The sequence below is a fragment of the Panthera pardus genome, unplaced genomic scaffold (genome assembly GCF_024362965.1).
Source record: "Panthera pardus isolate Hobbes unplaced genomic scaffold, ASM2436296v1 HiC_scaffold_11, whole genome shotgun sequence".
In the NCBI taxonomy this organism is placed as follows: Eukaryota; Metazoa; Chordata; class Mammalia; order Carnivora; family Felidae; genus Panthera; species Panthera pardus.
In genome coordinates this window covers 87,874,715-87,891,705 of record NW_026526666.1, presented here as the reverse complement: position 1 = coordinate 87,891,705, position 16,991 = coordinate 87,874,715, and the positions used below count along the sequence as shown (strand labels likewise).

The 16,991-nt window shown below is 44.6% G+C and overlaps 1 protein-coding gene across 2 annotated transcripts; it reads right to left on the bottom strand.

The window, feature by feature from the left end:
- Window positions 1-10,175: 10,175 nt before the first annotated feature.
- On the bottom strand, window positions 10,176-16,413 carry SYF2 (SYF2 pre-mRNA splicing factor). 2 transcript variants are annotated; one of them, XM_019461837.2, is made up of 7 exons: window positions 16,301-16,412; window positions 15,958-16,071; window positions 13,718-13,843; window positions 12,898-13,015; window positions 12,464-12,554; window positions 11,618-11,716; window positions 10,176-10,604 (listed from the first exon to the last, which is right to left on the bottom strand). In XM_019461837.2, the coding sequence occupies exons 1-7, from the start codon at window positions 16,325-16,327 to the stop codon at window positions 10,439-10,441; spliced, it is 741 nt and encodes a 246-aa protein (XP_019317382.1). In that variant the 5' UTR covers window positions 16,328-16,412; the 3' UTR covers window positions 10,176-10,438. The 2 variants fall into 2 exon arrangements, with proteins under 2 accessions (XP_019317382.1, XP_019317383.1); XM_019461838.2 differs by lacking the exon at window positions 13,718-13,843 and having other exon boundaries at window positions 16,301-16,413.
- Between the last annotated feature and the right edge of the window lie 578 nt (window positions 16,414-16,991).

The window sequence follows — 16,991 nt, the reverse complement described above, 5'->3', positions numbered from 1 at the left end:
ACAGAGGTAACACACGGACGCAGTCCCTGCCTTCTTTGGGACCAAACTCGAAGGTCGCAGCTGCCGGGGACAGCAGGGGCATCGAGTCCCTCCTCTCCTCTGGCCCCAGAGGACCAGAGCCAACGCTAATGGGGTCCTCCTGGGTGCTAGGCAGCCTTAGAAGGACCTGTAATCAACACAACAACCCAATGAGGCAAGTGCGATTAGGACCCTTATTGTGGGGACCAGGAATCTGAGACAGGAAACTGATTGCCCCGGGGTCAAACAGTAGGGAGACAAGCTGGCATTTGATCCTAGAAGTTCTTCTCCAAAGATCATGCTCTTCACCACTACCCCAGAAGACTTCGTGCATCGGGCTTGCTCGAAGTCACCCGTGGCCATCCACACCCTACTGAGTGGTCTAGGGAAAAACACGTGTGGCCTTCCCTCCCCTGTGGTAGAATTACACCTCAACCCTCACCACGATTCCATAGTGGACTGAGTGTATTTCCCTGCACTCTTTGGGCTTGGCCATGTGACTCGCTTTGACCAATGGGACGTTTCGCCGTGTGATTCAAGCAGGGGCTTGTGATGTGCTTGTGCCGTTGGCATAGTCCCTTGTCCTAATGGGCCCCAGAATGAGGTTCATGGAGCCAGCCCAAAGCCAGACAAAACTGAATCCAGCCTTAATCAGCAAGCTCCTGCCAACCCAGGGTGCCGATACAGATCATGATCGTGCCCTAGTCAACGATACACCGGGAAAGCTTTCCAGAATAAATGAAGCCTCCAGAAAAGAAACATTCTTTGACCTTGCCTCCCTCCCCCTCCCTGGACGCTGGAATGGGGACATTGTGCTGGGGACCGTCTGGGGACCACAGGCAACAAGCACAAAGACAAAAGGCCAATATGCTGAGGAGGCCTAAGCAGAAAGAAGGATTAATCCTAGGTCCTTGATGAGCATATCATGCCATTGAGCAATCGCCCACCTCCACATTTTTGTGAGAAAAGCAATCTCCTCTTTGTTCAAGCCAGTATTAGTTGGGATTTCTATTATTCACAGCCAAAGCCACTCCTAAGTCTACTGATTTTCTAAAGTATGGCCAAAAAAGCTCTATCATCTAGGGTACCTGGTGGCTCAGTCAGTGGAGTATCTGATTCTTGATTTTGGCTCAGGTCATGATGCCAGGGTTGTGGGATCGAGCCCCACATCAGGCTCCATGCTAATCATGGAGCCTGCTTGAGATTCTCTCCCCCCCCACCCCGCTCCTCTCCCCCACTCATTCTCAATCTCTCTCTCTCCTTTTCTCTCATTCTAGAAAAGAAAAAAAAGGCTGTATCTTCACATCTCCCTCTTCTTTTTTTCTTTAAGTTGGCTGGTCTTTCTGGAATAGTAGGGGGGGAAGTCACAAATCCTTGCTAATATCAGTCAACCAATACCTGTTTCTACTCACCCTGGAGCTATTAGTTTAGCTATCGATTTGAGAAACAAACTTTAGCTTAACTAAAATCAACCCTTGATTTTTGTTCATTGATGTGATCACATTTCCAGAACATTTCCTAGCATATAATAGGTGCTCAATATACCTTGCCTAGTGGACAGTGTGATTGATATTTCTCTCAATGGATAATCACCCATGCCTCATGGGAATCTGTTTTGGCTGTTTGTCTTCTCAATGGGGACTCCTGAAAGTCGCACCCAAGTGAAGTTTGTGAAGCCTGCCTCTCAAACAGGTATGGCAGCCTTCTCATGAGATGGTTACAAACAGAAACCGTAAGAGCTTTATTGAGATATAATTCTCATACCACAAAATTCGCTTTTTACACTGCACAGTTCAGTGGTTTTTCGCGTATTCACAGGGTTGGGCAGCCATCACCACAATATAACTTTAGAACATTTTCATCACCCCAAAAGGAAACCTCATACCCATTAAGAGTCATTCTCCATCACTCCCTCCCCCATCCCACTCAGCCCTGACAACCACTAATCCACTTTCTGTCACTATGGATTTGCCTCCTCTGGACATATCATCTAAATGGAATCATACAATGTTGTGGTCTTCCGCATCTAACTTCTGTCACTCAACAAAGTGTTGTCAAGGTTCATCCATATTGTGGCATTCGTGTATCCCCTATCCCTTTTTCACTGCTGAGTAATATTCTGTTATATGGATATACCACATTTTATTTATCCATTCATTGTGTCGATGAACACAATGTGTGTTCATTGCTTTGTACACACAAAGTGTGATTTGCTCCCACTCTCTGGCTCTTACAAAGAACGCTGCTCTGAACATTTTCTTAAAGTTTTTGTGTGGCGATATGCCTTCATTTCTCCTGGGTATATACCCACCAGTGGAATTGCTGGGTCATACGGTAGCTTTTTTTTCTAACGTTTTGAGGAACTGCCAGACTGGTTCCCAACGCCACCGACGGCATCATTTCATATTCTCACCAGCAGAGTGTGAGGGGTTGCAATTTCTCCCCATCCTCGCCTACACTTGTTATTATCTGTCTCTCTGGTTAGAGCTATCCTAGTGGGTGTGAAGTGATATCTCATTATCCTTTTACTTTGCGTTTCCCTGAGGGCTAATGGTCTTAAGCATCTTTTCATGTGCTTTTTGGCTCTTTGTATATCTTCTTTAAAAAATAGAGAGAGGGGCGCCTGGGTGGCGCAGTCGGTTAAGTGTCCGACTTCAGCCAGGTCACGATCTCGCGGTCCGTGAGTTCGAGCCCCGCGTCAGGCTCTGGGCTGATGGCTCGGAGCCTGGAGCCTGTTTCCGATTCTGTGTCTCCCTCTCTCTCTGCCCCTCCCCCGTTCATGCTCTGTCTCTCTCTGTCCCAAAAATAAATAAAAAACGTTGAAAAAAAAAATTAAAAAACAGAGAGAGACATAGGGGTGTCAGGGTGGCTCAGTCAGTTAAGCATCCAGCTCTTAATTTCAGCTCAGGTCATGATCTTGCGGTTCGTGAGTTCGAGCCCCGCACTGAGCTCTGTGCTGGCAATGTGGAACCTGCTTGAAAATTCTCTCTTCCTCTCTCTCTGCCCCTCCCTTGCTCACACTCTCTCTAGAAATAAATAAATAAACATATATATATATGTATATACACACACACACATATATGCATATATATATATATACACATATATATATATATGCATATATATTTATACAAAGAGAGAGAGTCATAAATTTAACCATATTTGTATAGGCTAATTTTTCTGAAAACTTTTGTGAGGCTACATTATGAAACCGAAATTCTTTTTACAAAGGATAATTAAAACCAGATTAACTCACATGCTACTGATTGCCTGTATCCATGATAAGTGAAAAGATGATTCTGTTTTCTCAGCCACTAAGGTTCCATCACTACATGTCTGGCAGGAAAAAAAAAAAAAAAAATAGGTCTACTTGAGCAAAAGTGCAAATACAATTAATGAAAAGTTTAAATTCTAAATGGCTTTTAGAATCCCTTTTTCGGGGCGCCTGGGTGGCTCAGTCGGTTGAGCGTCCAACTTCAGCTCAGGTCATGATCTCGCAGTTCGTGGGTTCGAGCCCCGCGTCGGGCTCTGTGCTGACTGACAGCTCAGAGCCTGGAGCCTGTTTCGGATTCTGTGTCTCCTTCTCTCTCTGTTTCTCCCCTGCTCACGCTCTGTCTCTTTCTCTCTCAAAAATAAATAGATTTTAAAAAATGTTAAAAAAAAGAATCCCTTTTTCATCTAATTACACATAGTACGTAGAACAGCTTACTGCATACTTAAAAATTACAACTCTTCAGAGCATCTGACTGGCTCAGTCAATGGAGCATGTGACTTTTGATCTCAGGGTTGTGAGTTCAAGCCCCACATTGGGTGTAGAGATTACTTAAAAAAAAAAAATTACAACTTTTTTATGTATCTACTAATGTCAGTTCTCTTGAGTTGCTATGTGCCAAGCATTATACTAGGTTAATTCCAACTATGAATTCATTTAAACTTCACAAGAACCCTGTGAGGTATGCAGCATATATTAGTTATCTATGCTGTGTAACAAATCGTCCCAAAATTTAGCGGCTTAAAACAATAACCGTAATTCATTACCCCACATAGCTTCTGTGGGTGAAAAATTTGGGTAAGACACAGGAGGGATGGTTTGACTCTGCTACACAAATTTGGTGCCTCCATGGCAAGACTCAAAGGTGAGGACTGAAATATCAAATATCACTCAAATATCTGGCAGTTGATTCTGGCTAGTGACCGAGACCTTCATACGGCCTATTTCATGTTCTTCACAACATGGCGGCTGGATTCCATACCAAACATCTAAGGAAGAGCCAGCATCACTTTCTTCACAGTTACAGAGGCCCACCCAAGTTCAAGGAAAGAAAACATGGGCCCTCCCTGCCATGGATTGCATTATGCACGGGGACGGTTAATTGTATGGTGAATTTGACTGGGCCACAGGAGGCCCAGATCAAACATTATCTCTGGGCGTGTCTGTGAGGGTGTTTCTAGATGAGATTAGCGTTTGGATCAGTGGGCTCAGTGAAGTACATTGCCCGCCCCCATTGTGGGAGGCATCTTGCAATCCACTGAGGGCCTGAATAGAACCCAAAGTACAGGAAGGGAGGATTCATCCTCTTCCTCCCTGCCTGTTGAACCTGCACATTAGTCGTCTCCGCCCTTGAACTGGGATTTACACCACGGCTCCCCTAGTTCTCAGGCCTACCGACTCAGACTGAATTACACCACTGGCTGTCCTGTGTCTCCAGCTTGCAAGCAAAAGATTTATATGTAGATCACATACACGCACATATATATGTAGATTATATACACACATACATACATACATACATACATACATAAAGCGTGTATGTTGGTTCCTTTTCTCTAATACGTGTTCATGTGTTGAAGTCCTAACCTCTACACCTCGGACGGGGACCTCATTTGGAAACAGGGTGTTTACAGAGCTAATCAAGTTAAAATGAGGTCATATCCTCATAAAATGGGGAAATTTGGAGACAGAAATGTTAACCAGGAAAACACCACGTGACTAGGAAGGCAGAGATCAGGGTGATGCTTCTACATATGCCAAGAAATGCCAAAGATTTCCAGGAAGGCGCCCAAAGCTAGAGAAGAGGCCTGGAACAGATTCTCCTTCAGAGCCTTCGGCAGGAGCCAACCCGGCCGGCCCTTTGATCGCAGACATCCAGCCTCCAGAACAGTGAGACGCTAAGTGTTGTTTAAGCCCCTCGGTGTGTCTACTTTATTACGGCAGAGGATCGCTTTCGAACTTATTCTCCCCTCATCCCCTCCCTCATAGCATTAGACGATGTTGAAGTTGGAAAGCAAGGTAAAGTTTAAGCTAGGCCCCGCACACAATCTGGAGAGATCTTGCTCTAGACACGATGTTGGCTGAGGAAAATCAGACCTAAAAGAGTAGTTGCTGTATGATGCCATTTATAGGAAGATCCAAAGCTGGCAAACTAATCTGAAGTGAGAGAGTCAGAATAATTGTTACCCTTGGGGGATGTATGATGAATGAGGGACCCCTCTATGGCTCGACATGGTTGGTGGCTGCACAACATTTGTAAATATAAAAAGCCTCATCTATATATATGCACTTAAGACTGTGCACTTTGCTGTATGTAAATTATACATCAGTTTTTTAAAAAGAAGTTGAAGATTGTCCTCTGGTTCTCATACTTAGGGATTTAATAAACCAATCAAATCACACACACACACACACCCCTCAATCAGAAGTAATTTTCTACAGTGACTCAAAATAAATAAATAAACTTTTAAAAAAGTTTTTTTTAATACACAACTGACTCAAAGCTATGCTCCTCAAACCTCACAAGGGGGCGCACTAAACAGCTGCTGTGATCTCAGAGGCTCTGTTTAACTGTCCCTGCTTTCCGTCTCCACCCCCTTTAGACTTTCAGGCTGTCCCTGTGCACACCGGCCTCTAAGCAACCAGAGAGGTCTAGACCAGCCCTTATTCCAGGGCCTCTGTCGTATTAAAAGAATGAGAAATGCCAAGACAGGAGTTTGTAAAACTTTCGGTATAGATTACAGGTTTTACATTTAACCATTACACGTATGTGATAAATGATGTATGAAAGATTCCATACATTCCAGACTGTATTTCTGAGATTGTTGGGTATTTGACGCATCTCTCCCCGAGGGGCCACTTCCAGCTGAAGAAACACACACCTGCCCCTCCCAACCTATCACACACACATACACACACACGTGTACACACAGGTTTCAGCCAGGTGAGATGTTGCCGGTATCTCCCAGTTTCTCATGGCTCTGTCTGCTGGCAGAGCATTCCCCAAAGGGGGAGATGTGTCCCACAGGTGAGCACGGGTGACACGGGCCCTTTTCAATCCTTTTGCAACCTGGTGACCATGTCGAGGGGAAAGCCTCAGCACGGTGCTAACATGTCTTTTAGAACGCCTTTCATGTACACTCAGATTTGAACAAAGAGAGACTGAAACTTCAGATCCAGAGTCTTCGTGGGCGGCAGTGTTTCCACCTTTGGAAACTCCAAATTCCATGTACAGGGCACACAATTCACTGATGCCCTGTTCACGCTTTTTAATGTTTGGGTTTTTTTTTTCTTCTGGGAGAACACAATAGGGGAGAGGCAGAGAGAGGGGGACAGAGGATCTGAAGCGGGCTCTGCGCTGACAGGTCGATGGCAGTGAGCCCGATGTGGGGCTCGAACTCTTGAACCACGAGATCATGGTCTGAGCCGAAGTCAGATGCTCAACCGTCTGAGCCACACAGGCACCCCCTGTTCATGCTTTTTAATACCTTTTCACTCTCTACGTCGCATTTTTGACGGTTCCTGCTGCGTTGTCTTCAAGTTCACAAATCTCTTCTTCTGCGATGTCTGATCTGCGGTAAAACCCGCAGTGTATTTTTCACCTTGGACATGTACTTTTCATCTTTATTCATGTCTCTACTTAATTTTTTTTATCATGTGCGGTAGTAGTTATAATAACTGCTTTGATCTGTGTCCTAATCCAAACGTCTATATCACCTCATTCATTGAGTCCAATTTTCTTTTTAATTTTTTTTTTAACGTTTATTTATTTTTGAGACAGAGAGAGACACAGCATGAATGGGGGAGGGGCAGAGAGAGAGGGGGACACAGAATCGGAAGCAGGCTCCAGGCTCCGAGCCATCAGCCCAGAGCCCGACACGGGGCTCGAACTCGTGAACCGCGAGATCGTGACCTGAGCTGAAGTCGGACGCTTAACCGACTGAGCCACCCAGGCGCCCCCATTGAGTCCAATTTTCTAGTTTCTCTGATTAGATGCTAAACATTGTGAATTTGATATTTTTGGGTACTGGGAGTTTCTATGTTTTTTATAACAAGTTATTCTTTTTTAATATTTTTTCATTTTTTATTTATTTTAGAGAGAGAGAGCACAAGCAGGAGAGAGGCAGAGGGAGAGAGAGAATCTTAAACAGCCTCCACACTCAGCATGGAGCCCATGGGGGGCTCAATCCTGAGCTAAAATCAAGAGTCAGACACTCAACCAACTGAGCCACCCAGGCACCCCTATAACTGGTTGTTCTTGATCCTTGTTCTGAACGCATTTATTTGGAAACCATTTGATTCCTTCATGTCTTGATTTTTAAGGTTGTTTTGTAGACAAGACCCAAGCAGCATTTAGTCTACAGCTAATTATTCTCCGCTATGGACACAAAACCTCCTTAGTCTCCTACTCCCCGAATTATGAAATTTTCCGTTCCAGCTGGTGGGTAAACACTGTTCCTGGCCACACGTGAGTACCAGTTACCATTCCCACCACTCCTTTCAGGTGGTCTTTTTTCTCCCCCATCATCAGCTCACACACATGCGGATCGTACTCAGCCTCACACTTGAGGGGGCAGAGTTCTGTGTGTGGCTCCCTCCTCTCCCGTACTCGGTACTGTGAGCTCTCGCCACTGAGGTCTCCCCAGACTTCCAGCTCAATCTCCTCAACCAAGGGAGTCTCTGGGCTCCACCGGGGTTCTCCCTTCCCACACCACAGCCTGGAAGTATCTAAAGACAGTCGGGCTGGGGTGATCATAAGGCTACCCTTATTTCCTTCGGGACCACTGGCCTTCCTTGCCTGATTCCCACTACTTTGAAAACTTGTTTCATACCCACTATCCTTTCATTTGTTTCAAGTGGCAAGGTAAATCCGTTTCTTGTCACTCCATCTGGGTTGCAAGTAGAAGTCTCCTGTTCACTCCTTCAATTGGATTTTGTTTTCTTCAGTAGGTCGTGTTCCTTCTCATTAAGTTCCTGTCTGAATATCTAATTTTTATGGTTATTCTATCGCCTCTCATCTCCATCCCTAGGTACTTAAATGTTTATATATGCATATTGACTTTTGTATATGTAATATCCATCAACAGGTGTCCGGAAATTGAACCACGCATCGGTCATCAATTTATTCAGTGGTGAGAAACAGGAAGACGAGATGTAGGCACCTAGGGCTACTCGGCAATGCCACCAGGGACTCGAGCTCTGCTCCACACTCCAGCACTTTTGTGCTCCTGCGGGTTACCTCATGGCACAAGATGGCTGCTACAACTCCAGGCCTCCTGTCTCCGTTCCAAGCAGGAAGAAAGGAGGAGGAAGCAGGGAGTGGCAATTCCCTTACCAAGAAAGCAAAAGGTTTCTCAGAATAAGTTAGATGACGTCTTATTAGCCAGAACTCTAACATTTGACCGTCAGTAGTTCCATCTGGAGAAGCTAACGGTTAGCTAGAAATTTCACCACAAATTCACCAAAAAAATCAGGGTTCTGGTCCGTAACAAAGAACAGGTAATTGATATTGGAAAGGCAACTAATAGGTCTACAAAGCTATTCTTGCATTCTTAGAATAAACTTTGCTGGCTTATAGTGAACTATGCTTTTAAATACATTTGACAATGTTTTGACCTTTTTTTTTTTTTTTTTTTGGCTATTGTAATATTCAGGACCAAAAACTTAAACCAGATAGTTTAAATGGAAGTAGAAACATATTCAATATATTCTCAGAGGCAGTATCAAGGCCCCGTGATCAGACCTGATTAACTGCACAAATGCTAGAAGCAGAAACGAGTACAAAAATAGAATGTGCTACATGATTTTTTTTTTTAAGAGAGCATATGTGCGCCCCACACGCACAGGGGAGGGCAGAGACTCTTAGGCAGGCTTAGCACAGGGCCTGATGCAGGACTTGATCCCATGACCATGAGATCATGACCTGAGCCAAAATCAAAAGAGTTGAACGCTTAACCAACTGAGCCACCCAGGGATCCCAACGGCTACATACATTTTAGAAGGGAATAATCACCAGTGGTATTAAATTGTCTTTAAAAACAAATGCTGATATATTTATGAAATTTTCTCTTTCAGATTTAGAATGCCCCTCATTAGGTATTCAGCATTTTATTCAACACATAGAAAAAGCCGTACCAATCTGTCTCTCTGGACTTTTCTTAAAACTATTGTTGTGATAACAACAGTCTTTATCTTTCAGGTACTAAAATATTTACAGACAAAATTATACATCTAATATTTGCTTCAAAGTCACATGGGACTCATGGAGGAGAAAGTAGATAGAAGTGAAGAGGAAACAGGCTGGCTAGTTGAGGATTCCTGAAGAGAGACACTGGGTATACGGGATTCATTGTATTATTCTGTCTTCTATTGACTGTCGTGAATTCCCCATAAAGGAAAAATTTTTTAATGTTTATACAGTGAAAGCACAGACTTCAGCATATATATATATATATATATATATATATGTATATATATGTACACACGAGTATGTATATGTGTGTGTATATATATACATATATATATATATATATATACACTTACTTGTTTTAAATGTTTTAGTGTTTAGTAGGGATTCTATTCCATAGGATATTTGCTTTTTATAAAAGGAACTGTATATGTCAATATTCATAGAAGACAGTTCTGCTGCTTCCTGAACTTGGTCCTAAGCAGCCGTGGGTAGACAGAGCCCTCCAGTAGCCATGGCCACCTTCCTTCCTCCTCACTGTACTTAGCTTCGGAGTCTACGAGCTCAAAAGGTTGCCGAGTCCAGCTCTAGATTTTGTCAAATTCATAACAATATTCAAAGCAACAATGACTGCATTTACGTATGCTGCCGATCATCTGAAGCCCAAACGCTTCAAAGATTAGTCATATACGTTTAAAATACATAGAAAAATAATTAGTATTTATACAAAGTAGATTTTTACAGACCAAGTACACTACATCTTAAAATGCATCTTCTATCCAAGCACAGAAATAGGGGAATATACATGGAAGTATATGTTTAAGAAAAACATTTATTTCCAAATGCTGATGAGGAAGGCATCGTAGAATGACTGCTGGTTTCCTGATAAAACTTTGAAGAGAACTTCAATTTGCCAGCATTGTCAAGCTTTTAAAAGCAGTTCCTAACAGTTCCTGAAGGGATTAGACCGCTGTTCCTCTTTCCAAATTCTGTTTAATTTCAGCCGTATATTTCCCATAGAATCTTTCTGCTTTCTTGTTGAATTTAGCATTCCTTTCATTAATGTAGTCGATGTCTGCATCATCATTATAAGGACGTCTCCGGCTGTATTTGTCTCGTTTTTCGATTCTGGTGGAAGAAGAAAATTTACAGGATTCAAAATTGCCTTCTTTTTTTATCCTAATAAAACATGGCCAGATAGTTATAAAGAGAATCAGTACACTTAGAATAGCCCGCTTGGGGCTTGGGGTTGGGGGCAGTTTTCGTCAACATCAGGCTGAAGCTGCTAGTTGACAGCGCAGCCCTGGGTATGAACCCTGAAATTCAATAAATACAAACACGTCTTCGGAATTCTTCTAAAAGAGCGGTGATACATTGTCAGCAATGGGACACATGAAATTCTACTTTAAAAAATAATTACAATATTTGTATTAATAATAACGACAGCTAACATGGAGCACAAATGTACCAGATACTATACATATGTACTATGTACTATTCTTTTTAATGTTTATTTTTGCGAGAAAGAGACAGAGACACAGTGTGAGTAGGGGAGAGGCAGAGAGAGAGACACAGAATTCGAAGCAGGCTCCAGGCTCTGAGCTGTCGGCACAGAGCTCGATGCGGGGCTCAAACTCACTAACTATGAGATCACGACCTGAGCCAAAGCCGTACGCTTAACCAACTGAGCCACCCAGGTGCCCCGAATTTTAATATATATATCACATATGTAACATATGTTACATATATTAACTCCTAGAATATAAATTCATTCTGCTTTGCCTAATATTCACCCATATCAGTATTAAGAAACACAAATATAACAAAGGTACATTTACCAGAACATTTGTACTTCTTCGAATAATGAACTGGTTATGAAGATAAAAGCCCTTAAAGAAGAATAATTTTCTTTGGACCTTTTCCTGCTTTGATTATTAACAACTCAATTTCAGCAACAGTTGGCATCTCCATCCCAAATCGCACGGACTCAACTCACACTTGCTGTCTGTCCCCAAAATCACTACAGATGCTGAGTCAGAACGAGCAAGCACGGTACCCGCCCTTTCAATTCTCTCTCTGCACCCTTTGTCCATTTTGTCATTAAACGTTTAAAACTTCCGGCCGCTGTACTGAGTACTCACTGCTTTTCCAGATCTGTGACCATCCTATCGACCTCCTCTGTGGAAGGCACGTGTGTTCCGTGAAGAAGACTGTTGGATGTTGGGAAAAACTCTTCTCCACTGAAAAGACAGAATAGTTTTAGAGTGACACTACACGGTTCCACATTTTCAAATTTCAAGCTGAACCACCATTCGTGGCGAGCGATAAAATGCATACATATATTTACTGTGGGATCCCAACTTTTTTTTTTTTTTTTTTTAAAGAAAATTTAGAATTGGAAGGGACCTAAGACATCACCCACCTCCTCCAACACCTTCATTCTACTGATGAAAGAGCCAAGGGCCAGAGGTTAAAGGACTTGCTTCTCGGTTCAGGTTATTTCTCTTCCCACTAATGGGAAGGGCTCAGCAAACTATACCACCTGGTCTGGCACACATTTCACTGGGCCCCAGCCACGCCCACTTGTTCACGACTCCTCCACGGCTGCCTTCACATCACACCAGCGGGGCGGAGTGGTTGTGCCAGAGATCAGAGCGTCCACAAAGCCTAAAGTATCTGCAGAAAAAGCTCACCCAGCCGGGCATTCGGCCTCCTAAAATATCTGAGTAACTATGATAATCTGGTTGTTAAACTCAACGCCCGGCTGGAAAAATAACAAGGTGGTAAGTTTACCTGCTGTGGAGTGAGCAATAAATGTTACTGTGAAGGCCAGAAAGTATTCTGAGGCAGATGTTGATAACCGGTACCCAAACATTCACGTGTGTTTGTCTTTATGCGTCTGCGTATGTATACACAACACACACACACACACACCCCTATGTCCCTTCAGAATGAAAACAGGGCTTGCATCGTTCCTGTCAACTTACTGTTTTTCTCTCAGTCTCTCATACGATTCCATGTCAGGTTTGATCTGTTTGGTCAGCCGATGATATTGACGTAACTGGGCAGCAGCATAATCTAAAGATAAAAGGAGAGTCAGAGAAATATACTTCCCTGTTTCGTCATTACGATCCAGAGAATATCAAAATTATTAGTAATATTTGCACAAGACACTAAGCAGAGCTTCTGTCCTGAAGGTGCTGATAATATAAGCTTTTATTTTACCACAAAGAATAAAAAAAAATCCAGGTGATTAAAGTACAGCCTTTTTTACTTCTGCCCTCATGAGACCTATTTGTATTTTTCTCGGGTTCGAGCCTCTTGGAGAATATTCCGTGAAGGGGCGTATCCTTTCTTAAAACCAGAAACACTAAAGGTAATGCTTACCTAACAGGGCCATTCAAGAAAATAACAGCTTTACCTGAGAATCCCAGGTCAGGGTTTTTCCTCTTCTTCTTCCTCTCCCATCTTTCCGCGTCTTCCGCACTGATCTCCAGCAGCTTCACTTTCTCATAGTCTTCCCCTCTTGCGGCACATTCCTAAAAAGAAAGAAAACGTTAATTCCTGCAGTCATGACAAAAGCAATTATTTGATCAATTTTAAATCAACGTGGAAAAAAGATATCAAGCAAAAAATAATGATTAATACTTGAAGCAAATCTGGGCATCTACTATGGTATGTAAGAAGGGAGTGCATCAATTTAAAATACATAGTCAACGTTTCTCAGGTGTCAGACCCCCTTTTAAATGTTTTACACGCACTGAATCATTTTTTTTTATTTTTATTTTTAATCTTTATTTATTTTTGAGAGAGAGAGAGAGAGAGAGAGAGAGAGAGAGAGAGCGCGCACGCGCACATGAGCGGGGGAGGGGCAGAGAGAGAGGGAGACACAGAATCCGAATCAGGCTCCAGGCTCTGAGCTGTTAGCACAGAGCCCGACGCAGGGCTCGAACTCACAGACCCCGAGATCATGACCTGAGTCAAAGTGGGACACTGAACCGATGGAGCCACCAGGCGCCCCTACTGACTCATTTAATCCGTAATTAACTCAAATAATTATTATAGTCCCCATTTTACAGTTCAGAAAACAGAGGCACAGAGAGGTTCAATAACTCCCCGAAGTGTTGCTACTAGTAAAAAGCAGAGCCACCACGTGGACTCCAGCAGGCTGGCTCTTACTGTCTTGATTCAACAGAATAACTGAAGAAACAACTTATGGAGACAGCAGAGTGGATCCTAACCTTCTTCTTTTCTTCTTCCTGCAGTTCCCATTCCAGACGGGCCTTTCTGGCTTCCCAGTTGGCAGGTAACTTGAGTCTTTTATCTTCTTCAACAACTTCTTGGTGGTTCAATTTACGAGCCTCATTCTAAAACCGTGACACAAAAAGTCCGTCAGCTGAGACACAAAAATAAATCCAAACAAAATCTTGCTCACTTTGAGAAGGTCAAGTAAGTCACATTAACAAGGGGACGCCGTGTTATCCTAAAAGCAAGAGACGGCCAAAGGATTTTAAGCGAGGGAACAGCCTAATTAGGTCTGTATGTGCACAGTCAAGAAATGTGTTGGGCTGCACTGGGTTTGCTTTTCGAGAGGCCTGGAGTTTAAGGTCAGCTGTGCCTCCGTTTAGCCACGTGACCCCTTTGCACTTAGGGTTGGATCGGACAAGGTTCAAAACGTGAAGAAGGCGTACTTAAGGAGACGTTAGATGGCAAGAAATAATATTACATTATATGAGGAGAAAGATATTCTACTTTCAATTCTCTTTTAATCCTCATTAACTCAAGGAAAAAGCCTCAACTTGGGGCTGAGGGCTTTAGCACCGATCTTAATATCTCTAACCTTTTGCAAGCCCCTCCTCTTTTTTAAATACTTTAACAGTTTCCATTATGGCAAAGGAAAGGTATTTTCCATTTTAATTACTGTATGAAGAGTGTGATTTAAAATGAACTTAACTGGGGTCCCTGGGTAGCTTAGTCAGTTAAGCAGCTGACTCTTAGTTTCGATCTCAAGGTTCGTAGGATCGAGCCCCGCGTGAGGCTCTGCACTGACAGTATGGAGCCTGCTTGGCGTTCCCTCTCTGCCCCTCCCCACCTCGCACATGCGTGTGCGCTCTTAAAAACAGACTTAAAAAAAAAAAAAAAAAAAAAGAACCTAACTGCACAAAGCATAATAATCATATCATCTTAAGGACAACGTAAGCTAGATGTTTCTCAGGTCACAGGTTGGTGGCAGTTAGTCCAGGAAGCCAGGTCTCCTAATTTCCAAACACATATATTTTACACAGTCCCTCCGAGTAAACACTTCAGTGTGTTTCATCCTTTATTAATGTTCTCTGGACAAAGAGAGGCACTGCTCGGAACTACTATCCCTCTTACATCCTCGTACCCTTGGCTCTGGCAACGCCCTCCGGTTGAAGACACCAAGAGCACACCCTGCAGCCAAAGTTGTGTTCGCTGCACTGAAGGAGACGGCAAACCACGGGCGCTGTGGGTATTCCAGTGAAGGGGTGTTAAGAGGGGCTAGCTACAGGATTTAGATTTGTGTCAGGTGACTGGGGCAGGGGCATAAGGCTCAGGAGAGTGTGGTTGGATTAGACACCGTCAGAAAGGCAGGGCATTCGACCACCAGGTGCCGTACGTTCTTCTACAGGATTAACGGGGGGGGTGACTAACGCCGTCACTGGTCCTAACAGTCACTGGTGTGAGCAGAAGAGGGGAATGTGTGGTCATTTCTGTGGCCACCTGTCAGAGTGATGTGGGAGGTTTGTGAGACCACAGCCAAGCTGGCAGTCAGGCTCCCTAAGTTGAAATAGGCTGGAGCTGCTTTTTCCTTCCTCAGCTCCCACTGCAGCCAGTTGTTTGCTGGACTCTTAGCTCCGATATGAATCTCCTTATTTGCATTTGTTCCTCCAGCTTCTTTGTCTGGTAATACCTTACACATCTTTCCAACAGTAGTTTAGGTGTCACCTCCTATGGGAGGCACTCCCAGGGCACTCTGTTCCTCACGTTAGCATGCCCTGGCTATAAAGCTGTCTCCTCTCCTTAAGAGCAAAAGCCGTATCTGAGTCATCTAGTTCCCCACCAACTAGGTGAGCCACTGACATTACAGGCTTGCAGAGATTTGCTGATTATCTTTGAAGGAACAGGCAACCAGCTCTCTTACTAACACTGGAGGAGTTTTTCTTCCGGTCCCCAGCTCTACATATCCCCTAGGTAAAACGAATTGTTTGTTACACAGCAGGGAGGCCGTTAGTTAACAGAGACTCCCAAACCCAGCCCAGATTAGTTAAATCAGAAGCGGGTGGGAGGAGGGTTGGGTGTATTTTCAAAAGTGACTTCGATCTGTTGCCAGGGTTGAGAAGCACCGGGATAGATATTTCATTCCACTCAGACGATCTGCCAAGCACGCTTTTGCAGCTTCCCGGTACCTCCACGAACGGGCACGGGGTGACCAGCCTCAGTTGCCTCCCGGGCTACTCACCCGCTTCAGGTGCAGCTCCCGGAATTTGCGAAGCCTCTGTTCGCGCTTCTGCGCGGCCAGCTCCGCTGCCGTCGCCAGGGGCTGCTCCCCCTCCTCCGCGCTGTCCACCGGCACCTGCGGCGAGAAAGACCCGCTGCGGGAGGGGTCGGCTCGGCTTTTCCCGTACTACCCTGGCCGATTCCCCGCCGGTCCCGAGCGGCCGGGCCAGGCCCTCACTCCAACCCCGACCTCGGTGTCTGCGCCTCCCTGGCCCGGCACCCAGACATCTCCTCAGCCTCTGGCCTTTGCCGTCCCCCAGAGGCTCCCCACACAAAAATCCCTGGGCAGAGCCGGCGGAACTCACCTTTTCGGCTAAAATTGCAGCCGCCATCACAAACTTTCCCTCGCCACTTCCGGCAACAACACAGAACACTTCCGTCTGCCTTTGTCCCGCCCCGCCGATACATATTAAAAACATACCATGAGCTCCGCCCCTTCCTGGCCGTCTCTGGAACTTGGGACCAATCCCTGCCCCTTTTAGCAGTAGGAAGCTTTCGATTGGGTAGGGGCTTGCGCAGCCGCAAAAGGCCGCAGAGGCGAGGGTCGGGAGGAGTGAGGCGGGAAGAAGAGGCCCGGAAGCTCTCAGAAGCGAGTGGCTGGGGAGGGTGCCTGGTAGAAGGTCGCCCCGATTGCGTGCTATTCCCTCGAATGAAACGTGTTTCCCATTCGGCGCTTAGCCTCAGTGTCACCTCCTGCGAGGCAGGCGTCCCCTACCTTGACTCACGTAGGCCCTTGGTACTGTCACGTGGCAGCATTTTAATTCTCTTGGGTGGTGTGAGATATTTTTCTCTTCTGTGCCTTCTCCTTTTCCCCCACTGTAGAATTGTATAATGTTTCTGGACATGAGAGACTCCATTTTGAGAGAAGCTCCATTTTTCTTTATAAAACAGACAGCTAATGAACTCTGGAACTGAGCAGAAAGACCCTTGGACTGGGCCAGAAACAGCAACTGTCTCATGAACAAGTCGTTCCCAAAGTCAATAGGGGTACTGGCG